The 16,688-nt window shown below is 38.6% G+C and overlaps 2 protein-coding genes across 2 annotated transcripts; one reads left to right on the top strand and one right to left on the bottom strand.

Moving 5' to 3' along the window:
* Nucleotides 1-4,209: 4,209 nt before the first annotated feature.
* LOC146169824 (BTB/POZ domain-containing protein 9-like) lies at nt 4,210-6,908 on the bottom strand. The gene has a single exon (XM_083381159.1). It carries the CDS (start codon nt 6,906-6,908, stop codon nt 5,013-5,015), a length of 1,896 nt encoding a protein of 631 aa, XP_083237285.1. The 3' UTR covers nt 4,210-5,012.
* Nucleotides 6,909-13,120: 6,212 nt separating this feature from the next.
* LOC146169823 (DNA-directed RNA polymerase I subunit RPA2-like) lies at nt 13,121-16,546 on the top strand. Its single transcript, XM_083388767.1, has one exon. The coding sequence runs from the start codon at nt 13,142-13,144 to the stop codon at nt 16,544-16,546; it is 3,405 nt and encodes a 1,134-aa protein (XP_083244893.1). The 5' UTR covers nt 13,121-13,141.
* Nucleotides 16,547-16,688: the final 142 nt, after the last annotated feature.

Here is a 16,688-nt window from a genome sequence, read left to right as displayed (position 1 = left end):
ATAAAAAACCCTATTCGTAAACCTGTAAACGATAAACATTGTAAGGCTGCATTGGAGGCACATAGGTCGCAGAGCACAAGAAATTTACTGTTTATGTAAAGCAAACAAATTTGTTTAATTCTAGAAGTTTGTATAAATACCAAAAACAGTTTGTTTTCCCAAAACATTACAGTATATTTTAAATGAAAAAACTAATGAATCTGCGCTTTTACTATAAAGTTGTCACTATTGGCTCTGAAACCCATAGAGTACATGTACAGCGTATAACCTTTGCTCAGTTTCATTATTTTAGGACTGCTCGTAACAGCTTCACGCTTTAGGTGTTTTGCTTACAGATGCGCTGACAATTTTATGACAAAGATAGGGCACACGCACTTCTAAAGCTTGGCTGCCGTGTTACCATAGTTTTCCTACGTTTAACAATCTTAAACTTGGAGGCGTGAAGGGTTTGTAAGAGGGGTGCTAATGACTTCCCAAGAAAATTTTGTTTGTACTTATTTAATATTAAGGTTTGCTTTATACAAATAGTTTTTTTTATTACTTTTAGTCGTGACTTTTTACACAAATATGTTTTTCCAATCACTTAATCTATTCCACTCAGAAATAATAATCTTGAATTTTAATTTCATGTATTTAGTTCCAGTGACTTGAAAATGGCAGAATACTTACTATTAACACTGTACAGTGTTTTCAGGGGAATTACACCATGCCATTCCTCGAAACTATTTTTGCCTTTTACTATATACATCGCGAAACCTAGTACTGCGTTGATTCACTACTTTTTACCGCTTGAAGAAAGGTTTTAGTCGCAAAGGCGCCGTTCACAGTCGTGTTTCAATTATATTTTCAGAAATCACAAACCTATAGTAGCCTAATCTACAGCTTACCTCTGTCAAATTCATCATTGTGACGTTATAAACAACTTAAACGTTAGGCTAGGGTGACTCACAAAAATTACATTGCCAAATTATAACGTTTAGCTAATGAAAACCACAAGTATCAATTAACCAGCTTTCGCATAATTTGCAGGTTTTACATAGCGCCCATATGCACTATTTGTGCGATGTTTGTATTTATCTAAAAACACTGCCTGTAGGCTACATTGCTGATCACTGGTATTATGAAACATATTATTCGCATAGAGGGCGAGAGATAAATTGTGTCAAGGTTAAGAACCCCTGGGTTAAAGTGTACTTTCCTAACAACTAAACACGTTTGAATAACAGCATAGTCGAAACTCTAATCATAACAAATATCTTGAATACAGAATTTCTAACATTACAAATTTTCTAAAGATGGCAGAACTTTGAAAGCAGGTGCGTTTTCACTTAAGCGCGCTGCTGTGAACGTGATTTTAAAAAAACGAGTCTGCTTCATAAAATAATTAAAGCTACATCCAGTTAGGCCGCTTCCAACATGGCTTCAGATGCCTACAGGTACATCCACACTCAACAGTCAACACCTAAACGAGCGAGTACGCTTTTTGACTGTGAGCCAAAATTGCCTGAAGTGCTGTTGCCGTAAAAAAATCGTTCAGGCGCTAAAAAACCTTGCAAAGGTTTGCTGAGCACCGTTTTGGTAATGGATCGGAATTCAGTTTAATTACTTTGGACTCTGTTTGTTGATTCTCTTTTTCCTGTCTTTAGTAGAAGTTTCTCGCTAAATTTTGGAAGTGATAAATTACATAAGACCAAGCTAAAAGCTATTCTTACTATTAGTCTATCGTTATAGTGGTTTATCAGACGGTAACGGTCCATCGGTTGACCATTGGCCAAGGTTTGCACGCAAAGCAAGAAACGTCATATTAAAAATGGGGTTAATGTGTGCGCTTTGTTCCGTAGAACAGACTAGTGGACGTATAGCCTACAGAACAAACTTCGAGTTTTGCTAATTTGGTAAAATGTGTGTTATTTCATTGCAAATTTGTTTGTGGTCGTTGTGTAATGGTTTTAGGTAAAATTTTCTGTTCATCGATATATCTAATAAACGCTTTGCTCTCTGTTTTCAAAATAAATGTTTTCCTTTAATGTGTTTTGTCTAAATATGAAATACTTACTTACAGCCAAAGAGATAATCTCTTTGCTTACAGCAACAACGGCTATTATAACCTGAAAGATCCACACATCTCAGAATGTTTTACATTTCATTTTCGTTGAGGCCAAATCTTGGCTAATGCATTATAAAAACACAGAAAATCGCACCAAATGTTTCAAGCTGATAACCTAAACTGCGTAGCTTCAGTCCTTGATAAATGTGTCCGGTTGCAAAAATCACAAAATTCAAAAATTAGGGCTTTGATTATAGGGTAACAATCAGATAAAATAGCAAAAGACGCGTAAGAAATATTAATTTAAATTTTTTTGAATTCTCACATGTTATTTCATTTAACTGCAGTTAACTGAAGTGAATCGTTTGCCTTTTTAAATCGTTTGCCTTGAGAGATAAGTTTGTGCACCGCTTACGTAACCTATACTAATGTAAAATTAAAAGATGTGCCTCGACCCGGGATTGAACCAGGGACCTTTAGATCTTCAGTCTAACGCTCTCCCGACTGAGCTATCAAGGCGACAATGAGAAGTGACGAAAATGGGTAAATATTTTGGAAACCAATCGCTGTTTTTTTGAAAGTTGTAAAATGACTAACCTTGTGTACGCATATCATTTAAAATAATTTTCAATTATTTGATGTAAATAATTATATTTACCATAGTTAGCAACAAAAACGGCGCTGGTCTAGAATCCTACCACAACGCGCATTATTTGGGTTAGGTTGCGGGTTAGCGTTTGGGTTAAGGTGGGTCAAGTATTATTATTAAATAAAGAATATAATAATACTTGACCCACCCACACCCAAACGCTAACCCGCAACCTAACTCAATTTTGTGCGTTGATTTCATAACTGTGGTAGGATTCTAGACCAGCGCCACAAAAACATGTCTTTTTGACCTGCAGTATTAAAAATACGAATGTTGGAATTATACGGACGGCAGATTATTGCTCTACTTTTCACAAAACTTCTTCGACAAATTCAGAAGTTTATTATTTAAAAATAACAAAAAACAAACAAAAATAAATAAGTGGCCAGTACGGGGATCGAACCCGCGACATTCGCGTTATTAGCACGACGCTCTAACCAACTGAGCTAACCGGCCAGACATTCGATATCGCTCGAATTGTGGTACATAAATCTTTCAAGGTTACACTTTTTGGCGCTGGTCTAGAATCCTACCACAGATCTAAAATCAACGCACAAAATTTGAGTTAGGGTGCGGGTTAGCGTTCGGGTGTGGGTGGGTCAAGTATTCTTATATTCTTTGTTTAATAATAATACTTGACCCACCTTAACCCAAACGCTAACCCGCACCCTAACCCAAATGGTGTTTCGTTGTGGTAGGATTCTAGACCAGCGCCCACTTTTTTACTATTATACAGCAGGGTTTTCCAAACTTTTTTGGACCACAGATTTGTAATTCTGTTTTTTCTCGGACAGCAATACAATTAAAGTTAAGTTACTGAACTTAACAACTAAGTCAATGACAGTATAGTCACACAACTAAATTATCCTATTACTTTACTTCGTTTCTCATCTCAGCTTCACAATAAACTTTTTATTCACTTTTCTTCGTTTCACTAACTTTTGCGCAAGTAAACGGTTGGAATGATCTCAACAAAACCGCAAATTCCAAATGACGATTAGAATATATTATTACGTCATAGAGGAGGAATACGAGAATTTTTCGTAAACAACTTTTTGACTACAACAAAGGCGCAACAAGCAACATTTATGATACTGGATAGCAAAAGCTTTCGAAATCATTCGTTGTGAATAATTGCCTGCGGCAATTATCTCTGAAAGGTTACGTACTGTACAACATATATGTGTGACTTTATAATTTGTTGTCATATCACCAAGGACCACCTGTGCAGTCGTCGCCGACCACCAATGGTCCGCGGACCACAGTTTGGGAAACCCTGTTATACAGTATTGCTGTAGGAGGAACAGTGTGGAGGATTCGCATAGGACTTAGTTTAAATTTCTCAATATAGTAACTTAACATTTCTTTTTATCCTAAATATTCCATAGCATATTTTACTGCTATATGCATGCTAATGCAAATAATAACTACTACCGGTAATGGTTTGTTTTTTTGGCAGTGCCGGACCTATTGATAGACTTTTTCGACTGGTTCTAAAACATCACTATGAAAATATACGGTGCATAAGCTTGTTTAAACATGTATACCGCACACAAATAAAAATAAAATGTGTAGTAGTTGTGGGCAACAATACACAACACAAGAAAAAGCTGACTCAAAATATGTAAACGGGTTTTGCAAGTGCTTGACAAATGAGAAAAAGAAAATAAACTAAGGCTACCAAAATTTTACAATAAATGTTGGCACACATAACACTTTTGGTTTGACAGTGGCAACTTAATAGCCTGTGTGGTTGCACATTACTGTTTGTGTGAAAGCATAGAATTTTAAATTGTCAAAGTCGGTAAAAATAAGTTTATGACAAAAATCAAACATTGTTGCGAAATATTGCAGATTACAACCTACTTTCAAGTTTAAGTTAAATAGTGGCCAATTTACACTACAAATTTTATTTACAGCAAAAAAAAGAAAAAAGATAGAGACCCCAGCAAGAAAATTAATAGCAAAGCATCAAACACCAGATGTTATTCACAATGATATTACATCTTACAAAAACGTAAGAAAAACATTATAAAGTATCATGCCCAACACAAAAATCATATACATAAATTTTATTGCTTCAAGAACATAGATCTAAATTCTCAAATGAATGTTGGCGGTTGATCTTTAAGGTAAACACATGTTTAGCTATACTTCTATTGAACAACTCCAACAATGGAAATTCATTTGTTCTGCATCGTTTACCAGAACAACACTTTTTGTTAAGACAAAAGATTTGGCAACTATGGAAACAAACATGGTGACAATTGTACGCAAAGTGGAACATGGCATATTAACAATTCACCAAAATGGTTACTATAAATCTTTGTTTTGTGAATGACTGCATTCTGGCGTCGGAGAGTCACCACAATCATGCTGCTGGGAGCCTGTGTTTAGGGGCGTTGAATCGTCATGGTCCGTATCCCTGTTGGATTTTTCAATCGGAAGGTTGCTTGCTGGGCATTCAAAATGCACACAGTGGAAAACCTCGTTGGCCGTATTTGCAGTGCCGACAATTCGCACAAAAGTGGCGGCGACCTTTGAAAACTGCAATACTTGCCAGGAGCGACATTCCTCTTTTTGCTTGTCTGCGATCGTTGACCATTCCTCCATGTCAGAAGACACTTCGATGTAGTAGCTATAGCTACGGTCATCGATGTCCCAGAGCAGCATTCGTATGGAGCTGAACAGGAAAGGCTGAGCAAGCTGGACCACTATGGCGCCGTTTCCCAGCTGATGGCAAGTGTAGCCTGAATCCCAGTCATAGTTTTGTGTGTCGCCATTTATCAGGGCGTTTCTGTCCCTGCTGACACCTTCGATAATACAGGCACACTTTTCCAGAGTAGCTACGTTGGAATCAGCCACTAGAAGGCCATCTTCCAGTTGCACAGTCCTAGTGCTGAACATGGCCTCAAGTGTTACCAAATGAAAAATGCGGTTGACAGAGTTTCTGGTACCTGTGACACGAATATACCTTACCACTCGCTTGGGAAAATACAACTCCTGCCAAGATCTGCATAGGTACTCAGAATGATCAATAACTTTAACCCATTCCTTGTCGTCAACTGAGACCTCAACATAGTAAGAGTATGAACGGTTGTCTTTGTCCCAAAGCAGCATGCGCACACAGTTGATGATCGACTGTTGGCCAAGTTTTACCTTGATGCACATCTCCTTTCTGTTGCTGCACTCATCGTTAATCTCATGTCGAGTGTATCCCCTGTCCTGGTCGTAGGTTTTAGACTCGCCGTCGAGTAAAGAGGCACACATTTCACCCTGGACAACTTGCGCTCCATGCTGAGCAGTAGCTACATTCTCATCAGGATACAACACCCCTCTGAATTGCAGGTTAATATCATAGTTGTCTGTCTGCGCTTTGATGGCATCCAACAACAAATCAGAAGATATGAGCCCTGAAGGTCTGACAACATCCAATAGGTCAGGTAAAGGTATAAGAGGCAATCTTACTGTGGATAACAGCTGATTTCGTTTCTCTATTTCCTTTGCCCTGTGAGCTGGCTCTAAATCTTCAGCAATTGGATTTGAATCGCACCAGGACTGAATGCTTTTAAAGATGACCTTTTCAGGCACACAGAAAGAATCTCTATGGAGAACACTGCACAGGGTTTCATGTGACATGTGTAGAAAGCTATCACTTGACAAGATCATTGAAGCATTTTTGTCAATGTATTCAGCGGTGGCTTGTTTAAGATCGCTAAGTGAATACAAAAGTGCAACATCATAAATTCCACTGGCATTGGAGACTGTCAAAGTCTGTCTTAGATGCAGAGATATTGACCTCTCTAAGGATGCAAAACCGTATACATTGGCAAGCCCAAGGATTTCAATGATATGGTTTTCTTTGAGCTCAGATACCTTCATTTTTCCGGTGTAGATGTACTTTAGCAACAATTCAAATGCTTCTGCCGAAGCATCAAGCACTTGGATTGGCTCAGACCCCAATGATTCCCTCATTCCACCATACAATAAGGCTCTGAAGTACTCGCATCTTGACGCCAATATTACTCTGTGAGCAGGGAACTCCTTTCCTTCCACCAAAAAAATAACATCATTGTAATCATCGTTTAATGCTAAAGCACCGATATTCTGTGACAACTCTTCGCAGTGGTCGATTTCACTTGAAGAGGACAGACTTCCTGGCCCAGACATTCCCCTATTTGAACCAGACAGATCACAAAGTGCTACAGACATGGCACCTAAAAAATACAAAAAATTATTCAAAATCCTGTATACACGTATAAGCAAGAGTGTAGGTATTTCAGTTGTAAAACCTGGTCTAAAATGCCCAAAGAGCTAAAAAAAAATAAAGAATATTATAGTAGGAAAATAAAACCCATATAGAAGAGGTAACATATTGAACTTTTAAATATCTCTTTCTTCAGTTTCAACATCAATTTCAAAACAAAATAATCAAAACGTTGCCTACTTTTATATGGGCTTTGATATTCCAACTATGTCTAACTAAAACTTTCGAAATTATGCTCCAAAGCTTATTGTTATTTTAAAATATTATAGCAAACTCAACTTAAACTTGTTTTACTGACGGGTTGTACTAAAAATATTCAGAACTTAATTTTAAAATATCATATTTTGGCACATAAAAGCCTGCTGTGATTATAATAATATTTTTTGGGTACATTCACTCAGTTAGTGTTGTAAACATGCTAAACAACTGTTAACCATGCCATAGAAAATAACTTAAGCCTAAATCAATGTCATCCAAATGAATAGCTTTGCCTGGGGGCAAATTTAGCTTGTCTAAAGGTTTTAAATTAAAATTGTACACTGCTAATATATGGCATTGACAGATTTTCTATAATAAGTTGGGTTTATTACCACATATGCTACAATTGCGTGTACATCTATTGGCAAATCTTATAATAAATTAAATTACATTCAAGATTAACTTGTTTCTTACTGAGTTGGCTTGTAATTCTATTAAAGCATGTACAAGCACATAAGCACTAAAAACACATAAAAATATATTGGGCTATAACATAGGAGAAATAACCATGCAAGCCACAATAAACATTAAGTATATTAGAATAAGATTTAAGCCGATAATTCATGATGTTTAACTGGCGCTCTTTCACTATTGTACGTAAAAATTAATAAAAAAAAAAATTCTTCAAATGCTGCATACCACTACACATATTGTTTGGGTTAGGGTGCGGGTTAGCGTTTGGGCGATGGTGAGTCAAGTTATTATTAATAATAAACATAATATTACTTGACCCACCCTCACCCAAACGCTAACCCTCACCCAAACGCTAACCCGCACCCTAACCCAAACAATATGCGTTGTGGTATGCAGTATTATTATTATTTTTTTTTGGATAACTTTTCACGTACAATAGTGAAAGAGCGCCGTTTTGCTTTTCATGATAAGTTTAAGGAACTCTAATAAGATGGACATCCAACATACTGAAGTTACAACAAAAACGATTCATAATTAAGGTAAAACAGGCTAAATCTTTGTAAAGGCGGATAAGCATTTATAATTTTTTTTTTTGCTTTATGTAAGTTCCAAACATACAATCGTTTGTTCAAGACTGTTATAAACACATGACCAACCGTCAGTGACAAATATTTTTAATAATATCTCGCCTATAGTAGCTGATGCTATACAACACAAACAATAAACCTTATCTATATCTTATGTATATCTTATAATCGAACATTTAAATTATTTTGTAAAAAAAAAACTAAACAATAATTGCACAACAACACACGGTTTTTGTAATTGTAGATTAAAACAGCGACACTAAGTGGGTCACGTGACTCCTAATTTCGGACATTCACTTTAAACTGCTTCAACAACGGATTATAAAGACACAGTTTAAACAGCAGATAACCAAATTACCGCGTTGTTCATCATACTAAGGTACACTTTCAACACTTCCAGGTCGAGAAGGTCATCTCTCGTACTTTTCATTTTCCAGTTTCGCGCAGAGCAAAACTTTTTTTTGTATTTCGTAGTCAAAATCGGCGACAATATTCAGTTTAGGAAGTTGCCTGTTTTGGGGTGAGCAAAATTTTCAGCTGTCGATTGATATTTAAATTTAGTAGTTTAACAAAGAGATACAGGTTTAGGGCGGAGTAGTTGTAGGGGACCCAAACACATTGAGTTTTTAAAAATGGTCACAAACAGTTGCGGTGTCAGGGGCGGAACCAGGCCATAATCGCCAGCTGAATCCGGCCCCCCAAAAATTTTGGATAACTTTTACCATGTAAATACAATATTTTAACCTCTTTCCGATTTTGCTATGTTTTTTCTGTTTTGTGAAAATCAGATCAGCCCAAAACTGCTATGCATAGACTATATGCTACGTTATAGATAAGGCATGTTGCGCCACTTAAATCTAAAATTAACTATGACATGTTTGCCAGATGAATTTAAGAAAGAGCAATTTGTTTTAAGTAGATCATGATAGGCGAATCTCTTATATTTGGCTAATGCGTATCACGTATCGTTTAAACCAGGGGCGTGCAACCTTTCATACTGCCGGGCCAAATATGTGTATTCGGATTAGACCACGGGCCACTTGCATATCTCGTCGTCTGCCTGTTAGCGCAGTGGTCGGCAAACTTTTTGTTGCGGCCCAAAGTAGTCTTTTCAGAGCTACGTAAAACCACTACAAAAACAGTGGCGGATTCAGGGGGATATTTGGTTTTAAGGTGAAATATTCTACGGCGCTTAATATCCAAAACACTGCCATGCTATATTATAAAACATTATATAAAAAAGAGAATATTCGCGCGAAGCGCGAAAAATTTGCGTTTACATATAGAGTTAAAGTTGGCAGAAAATATAGTTTTACAGGCTCACAAGACCACATTTGGCACGTGGGTCTTTCCAACTCAGCCAATTTAAAGCATTATATGCCACACCAATTGTTAAAATAAAGTGCAATGAATGTACGGCTATCATGCGGCCAACAACCATACGGTACATGACAACACCAAGCTATTCAAAAATAACTCGCGGTCCACAGTTGGCCTACCACTGTGTTAGTGACTACCACAAAAAAATGCTCACACACGTACGTTGAACCGAACAATGCCACCTTAAAAGCGACAAATTTTCTCAGCTGTGGAAACAGCGACAATTTTTTTTCTTTTTTTTGTTTCTTTGTTTTACAACCCACATGAACATTGAAATTGCATTTCAAATGAGCAAAAAAGATCAAACGGACATTTTTAATATGCTTTCTTTACATGGCCATAAGTAGCTATTCGAAAGCAAGAACAACAAAATTGCAGCGCTCAGTGCAATTCACTTTCACACAAAGTTGTACACTTTCAGCAACAGCATCCAAAACACATTTTGTAGTTTTATTTTGTTAGCAGGTCACATTCTATTCTAATTCTAATGAACTAAAAATGTAAATGCTCTATAAGGCGACCTAGACTAAGGAACAGTCAGGAAGTTTCAATATTTCAACAGTTACCTAAATGTTTAGTGGTGCGGGCCAAAAACCAAAGCTCACCGCGGGCCACATATTTTGGTTCCGCGGGCCGCAGGTTGCACGCCCCGGGTTTAAACCAAATAAAAACAATTTTGTCGAATAAATTTTACCAGCAAGTCATTTGCATACCTGATCGCTTGAGAAAAAAAGCGTTTATTATATTCAAATTGCCAGACTTTCATTAAGAAGAGACGTGACGTATTAATTTATTAATCGAGGTGTTTCGTAAACCTAGTTGTAAGCCATTTACTTCAACCGCTGGTTATTTTCACAAAACAACATCGCACAATTTGCGCCAAACAAAAAAAGGTTTACTGCGTCGATCTTGTAGGCTATAAACGTTAAAGTTGGAGAAGTGTTAATTAGATACCGGTAATGGTATTACAGGTCTATTCAGGGCGTTTTCAGATTAAAACGTTACTACTAATTTTGGTAAATATATAAATAGGCTAGCTATAAAGATTCGGGCGTAGAGCAAAGCAGTTTTCCGATTATATAGCCCTAACGCGGTAAAACTGGTTTGCTATCGAATCACTATTATAGACGAAATACGCCTATATATATTGTTAAGTTGCCCCAAAATTTATTTTCAAGGATGCAATGCGAAGCAGGACGTCTTATTTGGGCTAAAAAAAATTTATGAAAATGGAGTAAAGACGTAGCCTCTTGAAACAGAGACATAATTTCTTGTAACGTAATAATTTAACTCTGTGTCGTCAATCCTGAATATTTTCGTGAGTTTCTCGCAGGTGCTGAAAACTTTTTTTAAGGAAATCGCGAGAAACGAAGCGTTATAGCTAAGGAAACATTATAGCTTAACGTCACATGTATAGGCTATATGTATGTTTTAGTTTACTGGTGCAAAAAAATTATACTAAGAATAACACCTTAATGAATGTTTTTGTGCTTCCACATATAGGACTATATGTTTTCAGTGTAAGAAACATGTTTTCCGGGGTCAAGGTTAGGCCTACCCGGAATCCAAATGTTAGAATAAGAGCGACATCTATGATGTCATTATTGCCCAAAATGTTCTCAACGAGACTCCCTATAAATAGCATAAATACGTCACATCAACAGCAGTATGGTAGCATTTTGTGATAGGTTAGGCCTAGGCTAATAGCGTACCGTACTCTTGAGTGTAGGCAATCGCGAGGATGACAGATCAACTATGAAAGCTCGCTGTCTTCACAACTATTAAAGCTCGATTATCTGTATTGAACTTATATTAACCAAATTATAATATTATAGCGATGTATAAAGGTCATCACTTGGCCAACATGACCGAAAAACGGTTTTAGTTTAGCCAAACGAGCTACTTATAATCCCAAAAGTATACAGGTTGCGCTATACTCCATTTAATAGCGTGTCAAAACATCTTCGAAAGAACAAAATCATTTTAACAACATCTCAATTTTAACAGCAATAACGCCAAACAGTTTAGGGGTTAACTTGTCGAGATTGATCACCGAAAACGTTCTGAGAACCTAGATAATTGCGGTTTGAGTCACCCTAGCCATTTCACGTTTCACGACGTACTGGGTTGAACTTTTAACGCTTTATTTATAAGGCCTTTTCGCTGCACGATTTTAGCTGACCAGCCAATTAGTGTAGCAGGACAATGTCATATTTCTAGCTGAATAACCTTTCCGCCTTACAGGTGCATTTAAATTTATTATTGCGTAATAACAGCATAACTAGGATTGAGTTTTACATGCAAATATTGGATAGGTTATTTTGAAGCTAAAGGAGTTTTTCTTCGGGTCCGGTTAACGAATTTTGTAGTAGCCTACTAGGCAGGTTAATTGGAGTAAGATTGTTACCCGTCAAAATGCGACGAATATTAGGGCCTAATCGTCATTATTGTTGCGTGACTTTCACGCCAAGCACTAAAAAACTTTTTACCTTTGTAAATGTAGCGTCCACGTTCAAAGGTTATGTTTGTAAATAAGGAAGACTTTATTGCTTTGACAAGATGTGGACCAATTCAAAGTGGACAGGGTTGTAGCATAAAACGTTTACAAAGTTTACAAAAACCTAAATACACATCCTGTGTAGAAAGGTATAACTAGTAAATTTAGCAACTTATTCAAAAAAAGATTTACAGTGTTCTATCCAATTGTCTGCTATTCGGTCGTATCGCGGGCGACTTTTTATCAATATTGATTCAGCCAGGAAACCTATTTGATATGGAGTTTGTCCCCAATGCAAACAACACCTACACCTAAAAGCCTACACGCCCTACACATTTAGCCGTTGTTCAGACACAACGAGACAAGTAAATCGATTGAAATTGGTTTAAGGTTCTGATTGCCAGTGCCTTAATATGTATTTTGTTGATGACCACCTGTTTTTGTTATCAAAGGCACGATTTTTTAACGGTGACCACGTTTATATCATACTTTTTACAGACGATAATATTACATTTTTTGGCTATAACTACTTCATGCATCACTGAACGCCGGTGTATTATTCCAATTTTTTTCACAGTGAGTAGCCACTAAAAGGCACATGTGCACTATTGTTGTGGTTCTTGTGTCTCTGTGAGGCATGGTTTTTGTTATTTAGTTTAGAAGAACGACAGTTGAGCATCAAGCAGTTTGTTGTAGGTATAGAGGTTTGGTTATGATTTTGCATTGTCCCAACAGGATACCTTTTAATTACACTTTAGAGAGCCACAAATTATTTTATAAAACCTTATTGCGGTAGTTGTGCGTGAGTTTTGTGAGAATCTCAATTTGTAATCGTCAACGTTCCCGTAAAAGTGTAATTTTTGGTTACTTATGTTGTTCATTAATATCACGATTCTTCAAGTTGGCATAAATCTATACTTGTATAACTATGGGTAACGTATATAATTAGGCGTTATAATATGTTAAATCTTTATCTATATTCTTGCCAATTATAAAGTGTATCTCAAATAAGAAAATGCCTGTTATAACAATTGATTCAAAGATGCCCGCTGTCAACAAGCCCTCTCTGAAAAATCTGACCCAAGATTATGGGAGGCCTCCGGATAAACAGCACAAAGCATTGCAGGATCTCACAAAGCCGCATGTTGACTCTTTTAACTGGCTCGTAACAGATGGAATAAAACTCATGGTGAAGTCTATTGTTCCAATGGAATCGATAGTGAACGGAAAACGATTCTCAATTTCGTTTGTCGACGGGTCTATTGACAAACCAAAAGTGGACGATAGCGTTCGTAACTGCAGAACTGTGCAAGTGTATCCGTCAGAATGTCGCCAGCGTGGCTCCACTTATCAAGGCAAACTGCAAGTCACCATTGCTTATTCGTTAGATGGTGTTAAGCAGGGAACAATATCTCAAAGTATCGGTAGTATTCCGATTATGGTCAAGTCGGTGTGCTGCAATCTTCACGGATTGTCACCAAAGCAGTTGATTGAAAAGCAAGAAGAGGCGGAGGAAATGGGTGGGTACTTTGTAATCAACGGAAACGAAAAGGTCATAAGGATGCTGATCATGCAAAGGAGAAACTATCCGGTCGGAATTGTGAGAAATTCATGGAAGAACAGAGGCAGACATTACTCCGAATTTGGCATAACAATGCGCTCGATGACCAAGGACCAAACCACTGCCAACTTGGTTATGCATTATCTCAACAATGGTTCTATAATCCTGTGCATTTTTCACAGGAAAGAAATGTTCTTTCTACCACTGATGCTGTTGGTTAAAGCCCTTGTACCTTTCAGCGATATGGAAATTTACGAGGAGCTTTGTAAAACAATGGAAGACGACACTTACTTCACTGGATGCATTCAGAATATGCTGAGGCAAGCAAGATCAATGAACTTGACCACCCAAAAAGATTTCCTCAGATTTCTCGGCGAAAAATTCAGAATAAAACTGAACCGGGCAGAGTGGTACAATGATATCGATATTGGCAGATTTCTGCTGAAACACCATGTTCTTATTCACTTAGGTGACAACGAAGATAAATTTAGACTGCTTTGCCTCATGGTGAGGAAAGTATTCAATATCGCTGCTGGAAAATGCATGCCAGATTCAGCTGATTCTGTCCAAAATCAAGAAGTTCTACTACCTGGCCATTTGATTCAAATGACACTTAAAGAAAAACTCCAGCTTTGGTTACTTATGCTCAGCCGGGTGGTGACCAAAAAGTTTGCTCAAACCCAGTCCACCGCAAACTATCGCCTGTCTCTGAATGCTCTCGAAGTTCAGAATTGCATGTCAAGGGTCAGTGACATAACATCGTCAATGGGCTATCTTCTAGCCACCGGAAACTTAGTTTCAAACACCGGCCTTGGTTTAATGCAGTTTTCGGGCTTGGCTATCATTGCCGATAAGCTTAACTTTATGAGGTACGTCTCACATTTTCGCTGCGTTCATCGAGGTGCTTTCTTTGCCCAAATGCGAACCACAGAAGTTCGTAAGCTGCTTCCCGAATCCTCTGGATTTCTCTGTCCAGTACACACACCGGATGGCTCGCCGTGCGGCCTCATGAACCATATGTCATACTTGTGTGAGGTCGTCACCCACCAATGCAATGCCAGCCACACTGAGCCACTCCTGTATCAACTTGGTATGGTGAGCCCGCAGTGTAGCGATGTCCATGGAGAGGGTGCTTTTTACCCAGTTATCTTTGACGGGCGACTGATTGGCTGGATACCAACTGATCTTGCACAGTCAGCAGCCAATGCGATGAGGTTAAAGAAGGTCCAAGGTACTGACAAGATTCCTTCCACTCTTGAGATATGCCTAGTTGAATATACTGGCAAGGCAACTCAGTATCCTGGCCTTTATTTTCTTTCTGAGGAAGCCAGACTTGTACGACCTGTTGTCAATTTAAGTACAGGCACAGTTGAGATGATTGGCACCTTTGAACAGGTGTACATGGACATTTGTATTATTCCAGATGAAGCTCACTCTAAAACCACCCACCAGGAGTTGACACAGCATTCCATTCTGAGCACAGTTGCATCCTTAACCCCATACTCTGATTTCAATCAGTCGCCAAGAAACATGTATCAATGCCAGATGGGTAAGCAAACCATGGGAACACCATGCCAAGCTATTGCCTATCGCGCTGACCACAAGCTGTACAGGGTACAGACGCCACAGACATGCCTAGTACGTCCACACATGTACGATCACTACAAGATGGACAACTATCCGTTTGGCACAAATGCTGTCGTGGCTGTGATCAGCTACACAGGTTATGACATGGAAGATGCCATGATTCTCAACAAGGGAACCTTGGAGAGAGGTTTCGCTCACAGCCGCATCTACCACACAGAGCTGATTGACCTGGGTAAAAAGGTGGGTGACAGGTCCATAAATACCACTTTCGGAGTGAACCCCAAAGATCCAAGAACTACCACATTGACGATAGGGATGGACGGGCTTCCCTTTGTCGGACAACGACTGACCGATGGCTGTGATTACTACAGTTACATTAACCACGACACTGGCGAAATGAAAGTGCAGAAGTTCAAGGGTCAAGAAGATGCGTTTGTTGAATGTGTAAGAGTGCTCAGTGACGGAAGCGGAAAGGGCCACTTCAACAGGATAAGTGTTTTCCTCAGTGTAAACAGAAATCCGATCATTGGTGACAAATTTGCCAGCAGACATGGTCAGAAAGGAGTATGCTCTCAGATGTGGCCCATGGAGAGTCTACCCTTCACAGAAGGCGGCATGTACCCTGATATTATTTTCAATCCCCACGGCTTTCCATCGCGTATGACCATTGGTATGATGATTGAGAGCATGGCTGGAAAGTCAGCTGCCCTTAATGGCCACTGTTACGATGCCACACCATTCTCCTACACGGAAGACAGCCCTGCTATCGACCAGTTTGGCGAACTTCTAACCAAATCAGGCTTTAACTATTACGGAACTGAGAAGATGTACAGCGGAGTGAGTGGTCTTGAACTCGAGGCAGAAATTTTCATCGGAATTGTGTATTACCAGCGATTGCGTCACATGGTCTCCGACAAGTTTCAAGTCAGGACGACCGGGCCTGTAGATCAGATAACACAGCAGCCCATCAAGGGGCGAAAACGTGCCGGTGGCATACGTCTGGGTGAAATGGAACGGGACGCTTTGCTTGCACAAGGCTGCATCATGCTTTTTCACGATCGAATCCTGTCCACCTCCGACTACTCGCAGGCGTATGTGTGTAAAAAATGCGGTAGCATCCAGTCACCGACCTTGGTTACCTCCGTGATTCCGGGCAACAACAAAAGCGCAAAGCAGTACTTCTGCACGACTTGTAAAACTGGGGCCCACATGGCTCTCGTCGAAATTCCCTTTGTCCATCGCTATCTCGTAAACGAACTTGCAGCAATGAACATTAAAACTATTTTAGGTGTTAAATAAACAAATTTATTAAAACGTTAGACATTCCCAATTGTCGGTATTGGTAGTATCATGTTGTGTATTTGCCAACTCTTTTTTTTGTGATAGTGCTGCATTACTTTTCGCATTCTTTTAATTGGTGCTTTAAGTGCAACATGCATTG

Source organism: Ascidiella aspersa, chromosome 1 (genome assembly GCF_963924565.1).
Source record: "Ascidiella aspersa chromosome 1, kaAscAspe10.2, whole genome shotgun sequence".
Lineage (NCBI taxonomy): Eukaryota > Metazoa > Chordata > Ascidiacea > Phlebobranchia > Ascidiidae > Ascidiella > Ascidiella aspersa.
Note: the sequence above shows the minus strand (reverse complement) of the source record. Positions and strands in the feature narration are given on the sequence as shown.